Source organism: Mastigoproctus giganteus, chromosome 9 (genome assembly GCF_048544385.1).
Source record: "Mastigoproctus giganteus isolate SK-2022 chromosome 9, ASM4854438v1, whole genome shotgun sequence".
Lineage (NCBI taxonomy): Eukaryota > Metazoa > Arthropoda > Arachnida > Uropygi > Thelyphonidae > Mastigoproctus > Mastigoproctus giganteus.
In genome coordinates, this window is record NC_143583.1 from 144,501,946 (window position 1) to 144,518,677 (window position 16,732).

General features: G+C 35.6%; 1 protein-coding gene across 5 annotated transcripts in view; it reads right to left on the bottom strand.

Moving 5' to 3' along the window:
- Positions 1–16,732, bottom strand: part of Spt-I (serine palmitoyltransferase subunit I) — a 275,614-nt gene that overhangs the window by 173,398 nt on the left and 85,484 nt on the right. For all 5 annotated transcript variants that reach the window (XM_090381900.1, XM_090381899.1, XM_090381901.1 and 2 more), the window contains exon 6: positions 12,510–12,582. In XM_090381900.1, coding sequence (XP_090238026.1) covers positions 12,510–12,582 — 73 coding nt within the window. The remainder of the gene's footprint in view (positions 1–12,509; positions 12,583–16,732) is intronic.

The window sequence follows — 16,732 nt, forward strand, 5'->3', positions numbered from 1 at the left end:
CTGTTTTGACTTGTGTATTCATAAATTTATGGCCTTATTAGCCATTCAATTATTAGTATTCAATTTTGACAACTCTACAGCTTTGTAGTACTCCGGACACTGATTCTCTAATGGAATGATTACAGTCCCCTTTCCTTCTTTTACAATTTATATATTTTGGTGGTTGATCATTATTCAGATAATCAGTGTAAACATGCCCATTCTCAGCACAGTGTTCGCAGGACACTGTTTTATGAAGACAGTTTTGAGCTGTGTGCTCATATCCCAAACATTTAAAACATTTTGACACAACAGTAAACCTAAGAAATTTATGTGCTGAAAAACCCAAATAAATTCTATCTTGATTTATAATACATTTATACATCCTGGGGGAAAGTCTTATCGCCCAATTAGTTTGATTTAAATCTAAATGTCACTTCTTGTGTAACTTCCACTTTTTTGTAAAATTTTTATAAAACAGATCTTCAGTTATTTCTTCTGTAGAAATCTCTGTTAATAAACCATATATCAAGATTGTAGGATTGCTTAACTTTGGTCTGTCATACTTTACCTCTGCAGTGGATAGAGCTTCCAATATAACAAGTTTGTTTACATCTCCTTGATTTCTTATCGCTCTCACACTCCTAATCTTAACATCTTTATATTCATTTTTAAGTGTATCCTCAACGATTTCTTTTATCTCCTTACTATTTTTTATTTCAGAATTCTCACAAGCTCTCATAATAATAACATTCTGTTTCCTGTTAGCAAGGGCTTCAATTTATTTTAAAAATGTGTACAGAAAGGAGAATGTACAATGGGAAAGTACAATGTGTACAGAAAGGACAAACAAGAAAAGAGGAGGGGAAGGTATGCTTTTAGTTAAAAAAGCACAAAATCTAAGGTGGTGCATCCAACTGACATGGGTGGCCAGCGAAATGATGAGTCAATTTGGTGTGATGTAAACACTGGGAAAGCAAAAATGCAAGCAGGAATGTGTTATAAGCCTAATGACTCTGATGAGTACAATGAACAACTCTACAGAGAAATAGAGTAGGACAGTAAATCAGAATGTCTTATAATGGGGGATTTTAACTGTCCAGATATTAACTGGACCTTGTGGGTTTTTCTCACACACACACTAGTAAGACATTTGTAGATTTACTGGATAATGTTTTCTACAGCAGCATCAGAGAGGCAACAAGAGAAATTAGAAGTTTGCACGGGCACAGGCTTGGCCCTCAGGCTTAAGTCTGACCCAGCCTGAGGGTCAGGTAATATCTGGATTAAAATTTTATGAAATGTTATAAGTATCTCAGGCTTCCCTGGGCCATTTTATATTCCAATGAAAAAGTGATTTGTATTAGCAAGCAGCTCGTGATAGAGATAACATAGAACATAAAGTTATTTGGCACTGTTTGTGTTACATCAAGGACAAAATAGACTAAGAATATCCGATTGGTACCAGAAAGGGGAAGTCCCATATTAGTGTAAGCAGACTATTCAATCAAGTAAATCAGGCAAGTGTTGGAATGTGGACAAAATGGAGAATTGTTTTCACAATGAAATGCAATCAAATTGAACTGCCTTAGCCATGAAATGAGAATATCATAACAGAAACAGATTAGCATGGTAATAAAGTCTTCCTTTCTCCTCAGTTACATTGAAGAATTAGCACTCCTGTATGTACAGGATGGGATGAACTGCTATATTTGGCAGTATTTCTAACTATGCAACAAGCCACAAATTGTAAGGAATTTGTAAAGTGAGTTAAAAACAAACGGTTAGATATGCTTAAGAAGTTTGAGAACAAACTGGTATTTGTATGAAATACCAAGAACTCATTTATACAAGATTAGACCAATAGCAACGTGTTCATAACCTGCTACTGTTATACCCTGCAGCAGTTCAATCTGATTGTTCTCTGACTCATGTTGCAGCAAAAAGAAATGTGGATGAAGAAGAAATATTTCTTTTATGCATAGGTAACTTTTGTATATTTTTAATGTATAAAATTTGATTTGGTGACTTATTAATAAGAAGAGTTTGCAAAACTGATTTCTGGATCACTTGGGTTGTCGATCCTGCATTCAGGAACGTTGCAGTTGAGCATGAGAACAATATTTAGGAATAGGTTTTGAATTTTTAGTTGTCTTTTCAAATACACAAAAGAAAACACACCCCACAAGATGAATTTTGATAAAAATCAAAGAGAAATTAAAAAGTGGTAATATATTTTAACGGAAAAAAACATGCTAAAAGTGAGGTTTGGAAATTGTTACGGGAAATACAAGACGCAGCTACAGAAGAGAAAATTGGTACAGTTCAGAATATAAAATGTCACTTTCTTTTAAATTACTCTGCCAAAAAACTGGAACTTCACATTTAAGTTGTCATTCTTGTAAAATCAATGCTGGGCATAGTAGCACAGAGAAACAATTACATCATCATCATCATCATCAACAGCCATTTTCAATCCACTGCAGGATGAAGGCCTCTCCAGCAACTTTCCAGTTCCTTCTGTTTTGAGTACTGGCCATCCATTTACTACTCAAAAACTCATGAATTTCATCTATCCATCTCCGCCTTTGTCTTCCAGGTTTTCTTCTAGCTCCTCTTGGGTACCATTCTGTTATTTTCTTAGTCCATCTGTCATCATGTCTTTGAGCTATGTGTCCTGCCCAAGACCATTTTAGTTCTTTAGTTTTGATAAGAATGTCCTTTACTTGAGTTTGCTGCCTAATCCATGTGTTTCTCTTCTTATCTAACAGTCTGATTCCCAATATAATTCGTTCCATTCTTCGCTGTGTAGTTCTTAGCTTCTCTTCCATTATTTTGGTGAGTGCCCAAGTTTCACTTCCATAAGTCATGGTGGGGAGTATACATTGATTCATTATTTTACGTTTCAGACAAACTGGGATATTGCTCTTCAGTATGTGACTATATTTCCTGAATGCTATCCATCCAAAATTTATCCTTCTCTTGACTTCCAGCCATTTATCACTATTACAGCTAATAACTTGTCCCAGATAAGTATATGACTCCACCTTTTCAATTACTGCTCCTTCAATCATTATTTCCCTTTCCGTGGCAAACTTGTTCATCATTACTTTTGTTTTAGCCATATTCATCTTTAGTCCAAAATCCTTACTAACTGTGCATAACTGATTAAGATTTTCCTCTAATTCTTTGGGATCGTGGCTTATGACCACAATGTCATCTGCAAATCGTAAATGGTTTAGGTACTCTCCATTCACATTGACTCTTTTCTGCGACCAGTCTAATCTTCTGAAAGCTTCCTCAAGGGCAGCAGTAAACAGCTTCGGAGATATTGTGTCTCCTTGTCGAACTCCTTTCTCGATTTTAAATTTGCTACTGTCTTTGTCTAGTCTAATAAAGGATGTAGCACTCTCATATATTTTCTTCAAAATCATAATATATGGAGTATCTATGCCTTGTCTTTCCAGTGCCCGAAACATTGCCTTATGCTGTATGGAGTCAAATGCCTTTTCATAATCCACAAATGCCAGGCATAATGGTGTTTTTTATTCATTTGCTTTCTCCATTAGCTGTGATATTACGTGAAGGTGATCCATAGTTGAGAATCCTGTCCTAAAGCCAGCTTACTCTTTCGGTTGATTCTCATCAAGTATTCTTTCTAATCTGTTAGTAATGACCCTTGTGAACAACTTGTAGATATGGGATAACAAGCTAATTGGTCTATAATTTCCAATTTCTGATTTATCTCCTAGAAAGTATAGGACAAAGTGACTAAAACTTGTCTTACTGCATTACAAAGATATCAGATCCTTTGACATTGTGACTGGTTCAGCTTTATAGAGTACTCCCAATTTTTAATAAAAGTACAGTCACTGCAGGGAAATCTTAATGTTAGAGATGTGTTACCAGATTCTACTACAATGTCCCACAGTGCACAAAAGCTGAAAAGTGCAAACCACTCATCCCCGGTATTCAGTAATTAATTGATCTACATTAATGTAGCATTTACTGACATACCAGTGGTTCACATTTGGTGAGTATGGGCTTGGCACACCCAGGGTCCTGAGCTAGATATAATCATTCTACCCTCTCTCTCTCTCTCTCTCTCTCTCTCTCTCTCTCTCTCTCTCTCTCTCTCTCTCTCTCTCAGGGTAACTCAGGAATTTTTTTTGGCTGGTACAGCATAAGCCACAGTCTTCCTTGTACCATATGGCTAATAATAATAATAATATGGACAGATAACTATAAGCACATATCCTACATAACACTATGTTACACTGTATTGATGATAGGGATGAAGTTCACTTGTGAATTTCTACATAATCATAAAACTGCCACTAATAGCAGAAAGTTGAAACATAGGATTATGAAATTATGTCTTCAGCTAGACATTCTCTCCAAGTTACTTTTTTGAAACAGATCAAGGAGCTAACACTGTATGTGCCCTTCAGTTGTGTGTCAGTACCATTGTAAGAAACAGCTTCAAAAGGGGAATTCCTGGAAACAAACTTGACATGTGTTAACTTATTAACACTCAAGGTTAAAGATATTGTGACATACTTCAAACAGTCTGGTCTTATACATCACATGAAAATCTACCATTCATCAAGGGTGGAAGTCACATTGGTATAACAGAATAAACATGTACAAATCATTTGATGCTAATTATCAAGATATTGAAATCATTTTAAGAACACACCGAAAAAAAGACAGAATATCTTGTATTCAACATGAAACCCTACAGTTGCTGGTGAATTTATATCATTCAAAGAAGCTTCACTGCAACTTGAAGCAGATATGCATGCAACACTTCCACTTGTTCTGCTAATACAATTTAATTTACTAAATCACTCGAACTTAAAAATTTAAATGAATTTAAAATTTTAAATTATTTAATTTTTTTAAATCATGCTTATGTGATTCTGAATGAAAAATTCAAAGTGCATAAATTGCACAGAGTTGCTTTATTTTTGTGGCCAAATTATCGCCAGTTAAGAATGCTTTAAATTGAAGAACAAGAAGAAACAAACATTGCTGTGCAAAATTTAACAGAAAAGTTTAAATGTGACAAAGAATTCCAAACCACTGCGGTTACATCAAGAAATCTTTGCAACTAATACATAAGAAAGAAGCCAAAGACTTTTGATTTCTGCATGTTTGAAGACAACTGAACAGTCAAATAGTTAGGAAGATGAAATTGAAAAATATATGAATACTGATGTAGATCACGTTGAACTTCATGACTTGATTGTTGGACAAACCAAGGAGAGGAATTAAAGTTTCAATCAAGAATTGTCAAACATATACTTTGTGCACCTGCTACCAACAAAATCAGTGAAAGAAATTTTAGTGAAGCCAGGCTCATTTTGCAGGAGTGTCAAAACTCTCTAGGGAAAGTGTTGATTCCATTTTGTTATTACACAACAATAAGGAACAAAATGCACATGAAGGATGTTCAGCTTGAAAGTACATCAAATGCAGCAAGTTGATAATTTATTTAACCTTTCACTGATTCAGCTTTAAATGTTTGCAACTCCATGTTTATTTTTAAATATATTTTTCTGGATTTTTGTAGTAGTAGTAATGGAGGCATGTGATGCAAGAAAGCAAACGTACGAGCTTATGTAGCATCAGCCAAAAAAAAAAAATAAATAATAATCCAATAACCAATTTCACACATCCATTCCCTCTAGAAGTTTGTCCAGTTCCTCCCTGAATTTTTTTTTTTAAGTTGTCAACTTCCACAACAGATGTAAGTCTGTTCCAGAAATCAACCACTCGCTGGCTAAAGGCAAATTTCCGCACATCTATTCTACAACTGTCTTTTCTCAATTTGAATTTATGCCCCCTCAGGTTTGTAATCAGAGCAAGCAGAAGAATCCCATCAGATTTCAGCGTGCTCAACCCAGTCAAGGCCTTATACACCTCAATCAGATCACCTCGCAGGTGCCTAGTGTCCAGCCGCTGCAATTTGCAGAACTTAAGCCTTTCTTGGTAGGTAAGAGGACCCCTTCATTCCCCTCACCAATCTTGTTGCCCGTTTCTGTACATGTTCAAGCAACTCTATGTCCTTCCTAAAACGAGGCCTCCAGACCTGTACGCAGTCAAGGCGTGGCCTGACCACTGCCTTATACAAAGGGATAATCACCTCCTTTTCCCTGCTAGCAAAGTTCCTGTATATCACTGACAATACCCCATGCCCTGCTCTGGCAGTCTGTCTGCACTGCTCAGAAAACTTAATATCTGACTGCACAATTACTCCCAGATCTTTTTCATTTTCTACCACCCTAAGTGTGGTATCACACAGTTGGTACGTTTCTCTGGGGTTACTTCTACCCATATGCAGTACTTTGCATTTGTCAATGTTAAACTTCAGTTGCCACTTCTCAACCCAAATTTTCTAGATCCTGTTGCAGTAGCACACTGTCATTAATAACCCTGCCAATCTTTGTATCATCTGCAAATTTCGACATTAAGTCTGATATACCTTCATCAATTTTTGTAGTCCCCACCCTCTGAAATACTTTCATCTAAAAGCATTTCAGAAAACACGTATGATATTTTAAGTCTATTCGTTAACAGTAAGCTTTGTACATAATGATTACAGATAATCCACTTAGAACCCCAAAATCACAGTTTTCAAATCACTAAACTGTATGTATTTTTCATTACTCTACTTCGGTCACATGCAATTTAGCAGGTTAGCCCTTAATCCATGTACACTGTAGCTTTCAATTAATTTGTGTTTGCATGGATCCCCAGCTGAGATCCTTTTCCTTCAGTCTGTACTGGACAAATATTTATTTATTTACACTGCACATACAAATAGCTTCCTTTTCATAAATCAATGTTAAGTTCTCTTTATTTTTCTAAGCACTATAATGAAATGAAATATAGGTTAGTGTGTCCTTTCATAATCATCAACTATATCGCCACGTTTCACTTTTGTATTTATTTACAGCCACAGCACAATGTTCAAAATGTTACCTAATGTTTTTAATTCCACAATACGGTTGAGGATATACGTGTCATGATATTATACATTACGTGTTATTACTACATAAAACTTACAAAACCCAATAAGTGCGGAAACATCAGACAAGCTGATGCAGAGCATCAGCTTTGTGGTACGTGGAATAATCTATAAAATTTCATGAATTGATGTATACCAGTTTTCATCTGAGACAGTGCTGTAATGCAGTTAGTGTCTGTTAAATCTTTAACACAAAAGTGGATTGAATCAATATTCATTTCATTTATACATTAAGTTCACCAAACATGCAAAAAAGTGAATAGGAATTGTTATTACTTCTAGGAACAAAAATATCAGGAGTTATAAATAATTTGATTAATTACATGATGCAGCTGTGATGTAGGAAAAAAAAACCCTAATAATATTCAAAATTCGTATGGAAAGGTACACCATTTGATAGCCAAGTTTAGAGTTCCAGATGGGCTCGGCGATTCTGCTCTTCATGTTTCAGCTGAGGACTAGGTATGGATCAGGTATGAACCTTAGCCTTTGGGTACAGGTCGGGTGGAACTAGTGTATTCAGGTCGGGTCAGGAAAAGTTATAAAATTTCAGCCCTTGCAGTTCTCTGAGAGAGAGAGAGAGAGAGAGAGAGAGAGAGAGAGAGAGAGAGAGAGAGAGAGAGAGAGAGAGAGAGAGAGAGAGAGAGAGTAATACTCTTGATCTGATTATCAGCCGTGATTATTGATGCATCAAGAATATGCAGATGAAGGAACCACTACATGGTATTGATCATTGCCACAATGCAAGATTTACTTAAAGTTGTTACTACCATCAAGGGTAAAGGGAAGGGTTTCTGCTTTCATAAAGGTGATTACAGTGGTCTCAGACAGTTTTTTAAATTCTATACAGTGGGGCCAACTTGGGAAGCAAGTTGGTTCCACTGTATAGAATGCAAATAACTCAAGAAAACAATCATAAAAGCTACTAAGCTTTTCATGCTAACTAAGAAATACTGTTCAAGGTTTAGACCTAAATGGATGTCAGTTGAAGTAATAAGACTCATGGCATATAAGAAAAATGCTAAGGATGCACATCAATTATATATATATAAATCATCAGGTGATAGCATAGTCTTCTATTAATAATATTAATAGAAGACTATGCTAGATATAACCTTGTCTGAAATCAAGTCACAAAGGATATTAGGCAAACTAAGGCAGATTATGACAAATCTTTAGCAAACGATGCAAAGAAAAATAACAAAGACTTCTTTTCTTATGTAAGCACTAGAAGGAAGGGGGATGAATCAAATTAGTCCACTTGATATCAATGGTTGCACTGTTAATGATCCTGCTCAGGTTGCTGACAAGCTGAATAAGTATTTTGCATCTACATTCACAGATGAGGAATTCTTTAGGGAAGTGGATGCCAGAAGTTTATCAAACTCTAACAGGGAGCTAAACGATTTTGTAATAATGGAAAGAAAAGTGGAAGAGAAATTGCTGAAATTAAATGTAAGAAAGGCATTTGGGTTGGTGCGGATGAGATATATCCAATTATATTAATGGAGGCAGCAAAGGAAGTAAGAAACCAATACCTCATAATTATAAGAGCATCTCTGGATTCAGGAGAAGTTTCAGTGGACTGGAGATGTGTCCTCAATTAGCAAAAGAGGATCAAAGAGTGATATGAGGGATTAGAGACCTGTTAGGGAAAATTGATATTTTTGATGCCATTATTTTCCAAAGAAAATAATAGGCATCACTGGATAAAGAAGTGCAGTTATACTTCAGTCATAGCATGCCAAGTTGTGGTCTTGTGTGCCTAATTTGATTGGATACTATGATGCAGTAACAAAAGAACTGGATACAAAAAAGTTTGATAATATTACTTGGATTTAAGGAAAGCTCTTGATACTGTTGCACATAAAAGACTACCGTACAAATTACAGCAGTATGGCATTAAGGGAAGTTACTGATATGGATAAAGAGATGGTTGAATGGGAGAAGACAGAGTTGTCATCAATGAACACTGCTCTTTGTGGACTAATGTTATTAGTGTAGTCCCTCATTACAATGCTGGACCCAATGCTATTTATTGTATTTATTAATAATATTAATTAAGGTATATCAGGCTTAATGTCTAAGTTTGCAGATGATATGTAGGTCAGCAGGGTAGTTAAGGACAATAATGACGGTATGCTACTGCAACATGATCTAGAAAAATTAGGCAGTTAGGCTGAGAAATGGCAATTGAGGTTTAACATTTACAAAGCATATGGGTAGCAGTAATCCCAGATTAACATACCAAATGTGTGGTACTACACTCAGGGTAGTGGAAAATGAAAAAGACCTGGGGGATAATTGTGCAATCAGATATGAAGTTCTCTGAGCAGTGCAGACAGGCTGCACTGGACAGCACACACATGGAGTTTTGTCAATGATATACAGGAATTTTGCTAGCAGGGATAAGGAGGTGATTGTCCCTCTGTATAAGGAAATGGTCAGGCCAAAATTTGAGTACTGCATACAGGTCTGGAGGCCTCAGTTTAGGAAGTATATAAAGCTGCTGGAACAGGTATAGAGAGAGAGAGACAGGCAATGAGATTGGTGAGGCCAACATGGTGGTGCTCTTACCAAGAAAGGCTTCAGTTCTGCAAAGTGCAGCATCTGGAGACTTGGCACCTGCATGGTGATTTGAACGAGGCGTTTAAGGCTTTGAATGGATTGAGCAAGCTCAATGCTGATGGAATTCTTTCTCAGGCTACATTCATGAGGGGACACAAATTCAAATTGAGGAAGGATGGTTGCAGGACAGAGGTGCGGAAGTTTGCTTTTAGCTAGTGGGTAGTTGATTGCCAGAACAAATTTCCAATTGATGTTGTGGAAGCGGATATCTTGAATAAATTCAAAGAAGAGACAAATTGTTGGAGGGGATGATTAGGTAAAATGGGAAGTTTTTTTTTTGCTGATGCTGTATAAGCTTGCTTTCTTGCATCATTTGCCACTACTAATACTAAATCATACACCCAACCAAGGGGATTCTTTCAATAACTACTTCATTTTTCTGGCTTTAAAACAAAGGAAAACACAGCAGTATATTCATCCAGAAACACAAAATAATGCCCTTTTGTCTCCTGGCTTTGTTATCTGGTAGTGTTATTTGTAATTGAAGCAAATGCAAAAACAAAATCTCGCTGTTCTCAAGTAAATAAACACGACTGATCATACTTATGCCAGCCATAGGATATACTTTGCATGAAAGATGAAGATGGTCCATGTTACTAACTGTGACTTGGAAACCCACACTGATTAACACACACTTTTTTAACAATTAAAAGATGGCAAATCGTGAAATTTGATGAGAAGGTAAATTTCACAGTTTGTTGCCTGGACCTTTTTTGTTTTGAACGGTCTGAAATTTTTGAATTTGATGTTAAATTATAAAAAGCATTATCATTTAAATTTTATGATTTCTAAATTTAAATTTTGCCTAATCAACTGCTTTTGATGGCATAATTATTCGCTGACCTCCGTTTATTCTAAAAACATCATCAGTGTATTTTTGAAATTGTTGTTGTTGTTGTTGTTTCGTTTTTAGGAGCATTAGCAACTAAGGCCATATTGCTCCAGGATATGCGGTGGTCATTTTCTGACCTTTCCACATCCTCCGTATTTGGTGGTGACGGGCTCGAACCCTGGTCTAATCAAGAAGCGTGTACTACTCACTGCTGCTCCTTCCCACCTGGCTACGGAGGCACCATTTTTGAAATGAATGTAAACTGATTTTACTTGAATAAACAATAATAACACAGTGAATCATTGTATTCAACTAAGGCTGCATTCCAGAAGTACCTCACATAATGTGAGGCATTCTTTGAACACTGCACAGTTTTAATGGCTACACGGGGTCATTGCCACAATGGTTGTAAGCACAAGTAGATGCAGAACAAATTGCTTTTGTACAGCAGCTAGCTGTTGTAGCAAAACATGCACATGAATATCACATGCAACCACTGCATCTTTTTTTTTTGGTAAATAATATTGGATTATGTTCATTTTAGAAGTACACCAATAATATTATTAATCTAAACTGAGGATGGGAAACAATCTGAGGAGTGAGAAAAAAAAGCAGTTGACGTAGCAAAATTTAAATTTAGAAATTGTAAAATCTTGGCCCCAACTGACAAATAGCCTAAACCTAAAAATAAGCAAGATAGACCTGGCCTTGTAATTGAAAAATGCTGTACACAGATCGTTACCTAGCATTCAACTGGTTTGTATTAAGTATCATCACACAGATACTTATTTGAAAAGCAAAACACGAAGTGCCTTTTTCAAAAAAAATTTTGAAAAATTTTCAAAAAAAAAAAAAAAAAAGCAGGCTTTCAGAAACTGCAAAAAATTGCTTTTTGTTTTTATCATTATTAGACTTTCTCTTTATGGATCTCTATCATGCAAATTCCTCTGACCTTATGTAGCTAGAGAGGGAGATTTCCCATACACTCTCTCTCGATATTAGTTGTCATATAACCCATGATATCTGCCACTGTTGCGGCAGATATATAGTGCTGATTTTCTCTGAAATCCCTATATCTGGCATTGTTAGCTGCAACCAACATGGACTTCATTCTTTTCTAGGGAAATCGGTCATTCTCTCCACTTTTGCTTTTAAATCATATTATCATATAAAATTTGTACAGAAAAATTAAAAAGTTGCATAAACAAACAAACAAACATTAGAAATATGCTAAAGCGATTATATACATTAGTGTGCTTCTATGTTAATATGAAGAATCGTGTACTAACATAGATAATCGGTAATACTTTGAAATAATTGTAAAAAAGTTGTCATTCATCCTATACTGACACTAAAAGTTTGCACTAAAATTACATCAATCTATATTGGAACCATCATATTTGACTAAGGTTGCATGCCAGTACCTTGTGTACTGTGAGATACTCTTTGAACACTCCATATTAAACATCAAAGTCAAGTTCCTATCCTTGAAACAACTAGTCTAGTGCCAAGTCTGATATATAGAAATATTTGGGCTGTTATTGTAATAATGTATTTTCAATAAATTTTATGCAAAAATTAAAAATTGGCAATTATGTATTTTACATAAACAAATACACCATTTTCTTTGTAACACACAAAATATTTAAATGCATGTTATTATAACAATTATTACACATTAATTATTTATTATAATAATAACATTATAACTAATCCTTTGAAATAATAAAAAATGTGTCATCACATTATACTCACAATAAAAAGTGTACTAGGACTATCATCTAGCTATTTCTGCATGCCATAAGTAAGTGCATCACATGCTGTGAAGCAATCTTTGAATGTCAAGATATGTTGACATCAAAGCATGACCTCACATTTACAGATGACAAGAAAAGTTTCCACTGTTCTAAGTTTCAGGTATTCGAACTTGACATAGTGTCAAACGTAATGTACAGAAATATTTTGCTTTTCTGGTAAAATAAACTAGAACTTTAACTATATTTTTCAATTTTTTTTTTTTAAATTAAAAACACTTGCCTACAGTTCCAAAAAAACCTCTTGGACCACATGATCCCACTCCATACTTTCTTAAACCTCTGAGTGCTGCTTCCTACAGATAAAGATAGAAACTACAATGAAAAAAAAAAATATATATATATATATACAGTAAAATCGTGTAAATACAAATTCATTTTATAAAAAGTACTCAAGCACATACCATTCCCCTGTGAAAGGATAGGCTTTTCTATGTAAATATATTTGTTTATTACAAAATTCGGTTAATAGGTATTACAAAGTTCTTTTTCACCCCGTGAGAAATAAATATTGTAATTTTGTATGTTTAATACAAATCTTGGCAGGGCTGTCCGATTATCGGCTCTGGCCACTCGACTCTACTTCCCAAAGGATGGCACTGACTTGTTAGAAATTAGTTTTGTGTAAACAAAAGCAGTTTATGGAAGCTACAACGTCAAGTGCACTCTGAAAAACATCTTTCTGAAGGTTGAGTTGTTAAATTAACAAAAGAATAAAAAGTTTTTCTAAGTTGCTTACATGCACTCCCTTGCTCTCCATGGGAATAAGGTTAGTTGCAATTGTTACCCCAGTTCAAAGATTCTTTTGCTACCGTATACAGCAATCTATTTTTTTGTGCCATTTTATCTGAACTGATGTCTTTTTTGGAACTTGTCTTTAAATTAATTTAAAATTTGTTTATATTAAATCTTATCTAGCAGTGTTATGGTGACAAAATGTAAACGGATGGAATTAAGCCTGAAAATTAAACTAAAAATTACACAAGAGGCTGATAGGATTGAATTTAGCAAAAAGGACATTGCAAAGGAATACAACATCCCTTTATATACTTTATCTACAATACTGAAAAACTGAAAAAGACTTGAAGAAGTGTGTGACACTGGAGCAGCAATGAAAAACAGGAAATGAATTCACGGTGCAAAAAACGAGGAGCTTGAAACAAAACTTTTCAAGTAGTACCAACAAATGCTTGCATCTAATTTGCCAATATCAGGTCTGATTTTATAAGAAAAAGCAAATTATCTACCTCACTAACGTGGAATTAGAAATTTCAAATGCAGCAGTGGCTGGCTCCAAAGATTTAAAGACCGCAATAACTTGGTTTCGTGAAATGTTTGCGGTTATATTATTATTGTTGTTATTTTGGTTTTTAGGAGCATTAGCAACTAAGGCCATATTGCTCCTGGAATATGCGGTGGTCATTCCCTGACCTTTCCGCATCCTTCGTATTTGGTGGTGATGGGCTCGAACCCCGGTCTAATCAAGAAACGTGTGCTACGCACTGCTGCTCCTTCCCACCTGGCTACGGAGGCGCCATATTTGGTGGTGACGGTTCGAACCCTGGTCTAATCAAGAATCATGTGCTACGCACTGCTGCTCCTTCCCACCTGGCTACGGAGGCACCATGTTTGCGGTGAGTCTGGATTAGTCAACAAAGAAAAGGCTACAGACTGGTTGTGTTCTGCATGGTCCATTCTTGAAAAAAATTAGGCAAAGGATATTTTTAAATTTAGTAAACAAAAACTCACTGTTCTGTTATGCTGCAATTCAGATGGCAGTACAAAACTATGCTCACTTGTGATTGGTAAGTTTTCCAAGCCAAGATGTTTCAAAGCAGTTAACCAACTTCCCTGCAATTATGAGGCCAACAGAAGTGCTTGGTTTATGGTCAAAATTTCAGTCTTGGTTATCAAAAGTGTACAGAAGAATGGCTTCAGAAAAAAGGTACATTCTGATGATTCTAGATTGTTGTATAGCACATTCTGGCAAGACACTTAAGTTGACAAATATACGGTTGTTTTTAACCCCAATACCACCAGTTTAATGCAACCCCTGGATCAAGGCATTATTTATAACCTCAAGAGAGCATACAGAGCCTGCATGATAAGGTACTTGATCCACAACATAGGAGCGAACAATTTACAGCTAAATTGGAATGTCTTGGATGCTATCCATAATCTTATTATTGCTTAGGACAGTATTGCATCAAGTGTAATAATCAACTGCTTCAGAAAGAGTAGCTTTGGAGAGAATATCATCGAAAAACATGGTCCAGCAAATGAATATGATAGCAACATTGAGGAATGGAGGAATTTGAAGGAGCATATGGATTCTGTTGGCGAATTTGAAGAGTTTGTGAAGGTTTGTTGTTTGTTATTTGGTTTTTAGGAGCATTAGCAACTAAGGCCATATTGCTCCAGGGTTATGCAGTGGTCATTCCCTGACCTTTCCGCATCCTCCGTATTTGGTGGTCACGGGCTCGAACCCCGGTCTAATCAAGAAGTGTGTGCTACGCTGCTATTGCCCACCTGGCTACAGAGGCACCATTTGTGAAGGTGGATGATGAAGTTGCTACCACTGCAATGCCAACACCAGAAGGTCTGCTGAGCACCAAACAAAATGATGATGTTTTTGTTACCAGCGACAGCAAAAGTGAAGAAGTGCATACACTACCATCTAAAAAAGATGCCCAAAATGCATTGAACATAATAAAGAATGTGTTGGCCTGCAGTAACATTGATAAAGAAATAACTATTGCATTTGATAATGTCTGTGCTATAGTTAAAAATGCATATAGGACAAAAACTGTTCAAACAACATTGGATTCTTTCTTTAAATCAGATTAATTTATTAAAAAGTTTAAAAAATTTACATTTTCTAAATGTAAAAGGTATGTCTCCTTTTACATTTAGAAAAATTCTATTTACTGTGATACTAAAATATTGTATATATCAAAATATATACTGTACAATATTTTTATTTCTATGAATTGCTTTTTTCTTAGTTTATCTTACAAATAAAATAAAATCTTTAAAAAATATTATTCCTATTACCGTATTGTTAGACAAGCACTTTGTTTTTATTTTATTTTATTAATTTAAAATAATTTATTTTTGATATTATTACTATTTATTATTATTCTTAGATATACAGTACGTATAAAAAAAAAAAAAGGGGGTAAAATTGTGACACTTTTGGAGAACCTCGTTACTACAAACCTCATTATTACATAACGTGAAAATTTAGGTCCTTGAACTTTGTATTAACAAGATTCAATTGGATTCAAGTGTATTCAAGATTAAAATTGTAATTGTCATCCGAATAACGTAAATATAAATAATATTTCTTACAGATTGCATCAGATAAGATTATCACGTGTATGTGATGACGTAATATTGCATCGGCTGTTACTTTCAACTATACACGTTCTGCAAGAGCTTCAGTCATTACTTGCTTGTGTCAGGATGGAGAGTTACGTGCAGTTGACACCATGAATAAAGAGTGCTACTGTTGTTTTACGTGAGGAAGGATGTTCTTCCCATCATATTGCTTATAGAGTGTCTTGTAATCAGTCGACAGTGAGTAGATTTCTTTCGAAGAATACTGGTTCTGCTGATAGGAAAAAAGGAACCGTACTCAAACGAGTCTCTATGCCAAAACAGGACCTTGTTTTGAAGTGCTTGTGCCTTAAAAACTGTAAAGCTTCTTCGTCTGAGCTGAAAAGAGAATGGGAAGAACATACAGGAGTGGTAGCAAGTGCAGTAACAGTCAGAAGATGCCTCTTCAAAAATGGACTTGTAGCCTGTCTTCCTAAGAAGAAGCCCCTCCTCACGCAAAAAATGCAAAAGGCCCAATTAATTTGGTGTAAGGAGCATGTCAAATGGACCCCCCAAGCAGTGGAATTCAGTTATTTTCTCAGATGAGAAGAAATTCAACCTGCATGGCTCTGATGGGAGACAAACTATTCGCCGTAAATATGGTGAAGAATACCATCCAGACTGTATGGTGTCTACAATGAAATTCCCTACCAGCCAAATGATATGAGCACATTTCGTATTGGGGAGTAGGTCACCTCAGTTTATAAAAGGTTCTGTAAATGCCAATGGATACCTGGCTATATTGGAAGGCAAATTGCTGCCAACCATTAGAGATTATTTCAACCTGCCGAGTAACTGCATCTTTCAGGACAACTCTGCTCCTTGTCATCGGGCAAAAAAAAAAGTGTAAGTAGGCACTTCTGTAGTTACTTTAGTTTAATTTCTGCATTAGAGATTTGACAGTAATGTGTTTACAGTTGTTACAGGTGAAAAAATGGTTGGAAGAACGGCATTACAACTCTTAGCTGGCCAGGAAACAGCTCAGCCCTGAATCCTATAGAGAACTGTTAGCATTGTGTGGAATCTGCAGCTACCAGAAAGAAATAAAAAGACCCTTTGTTAACTTCA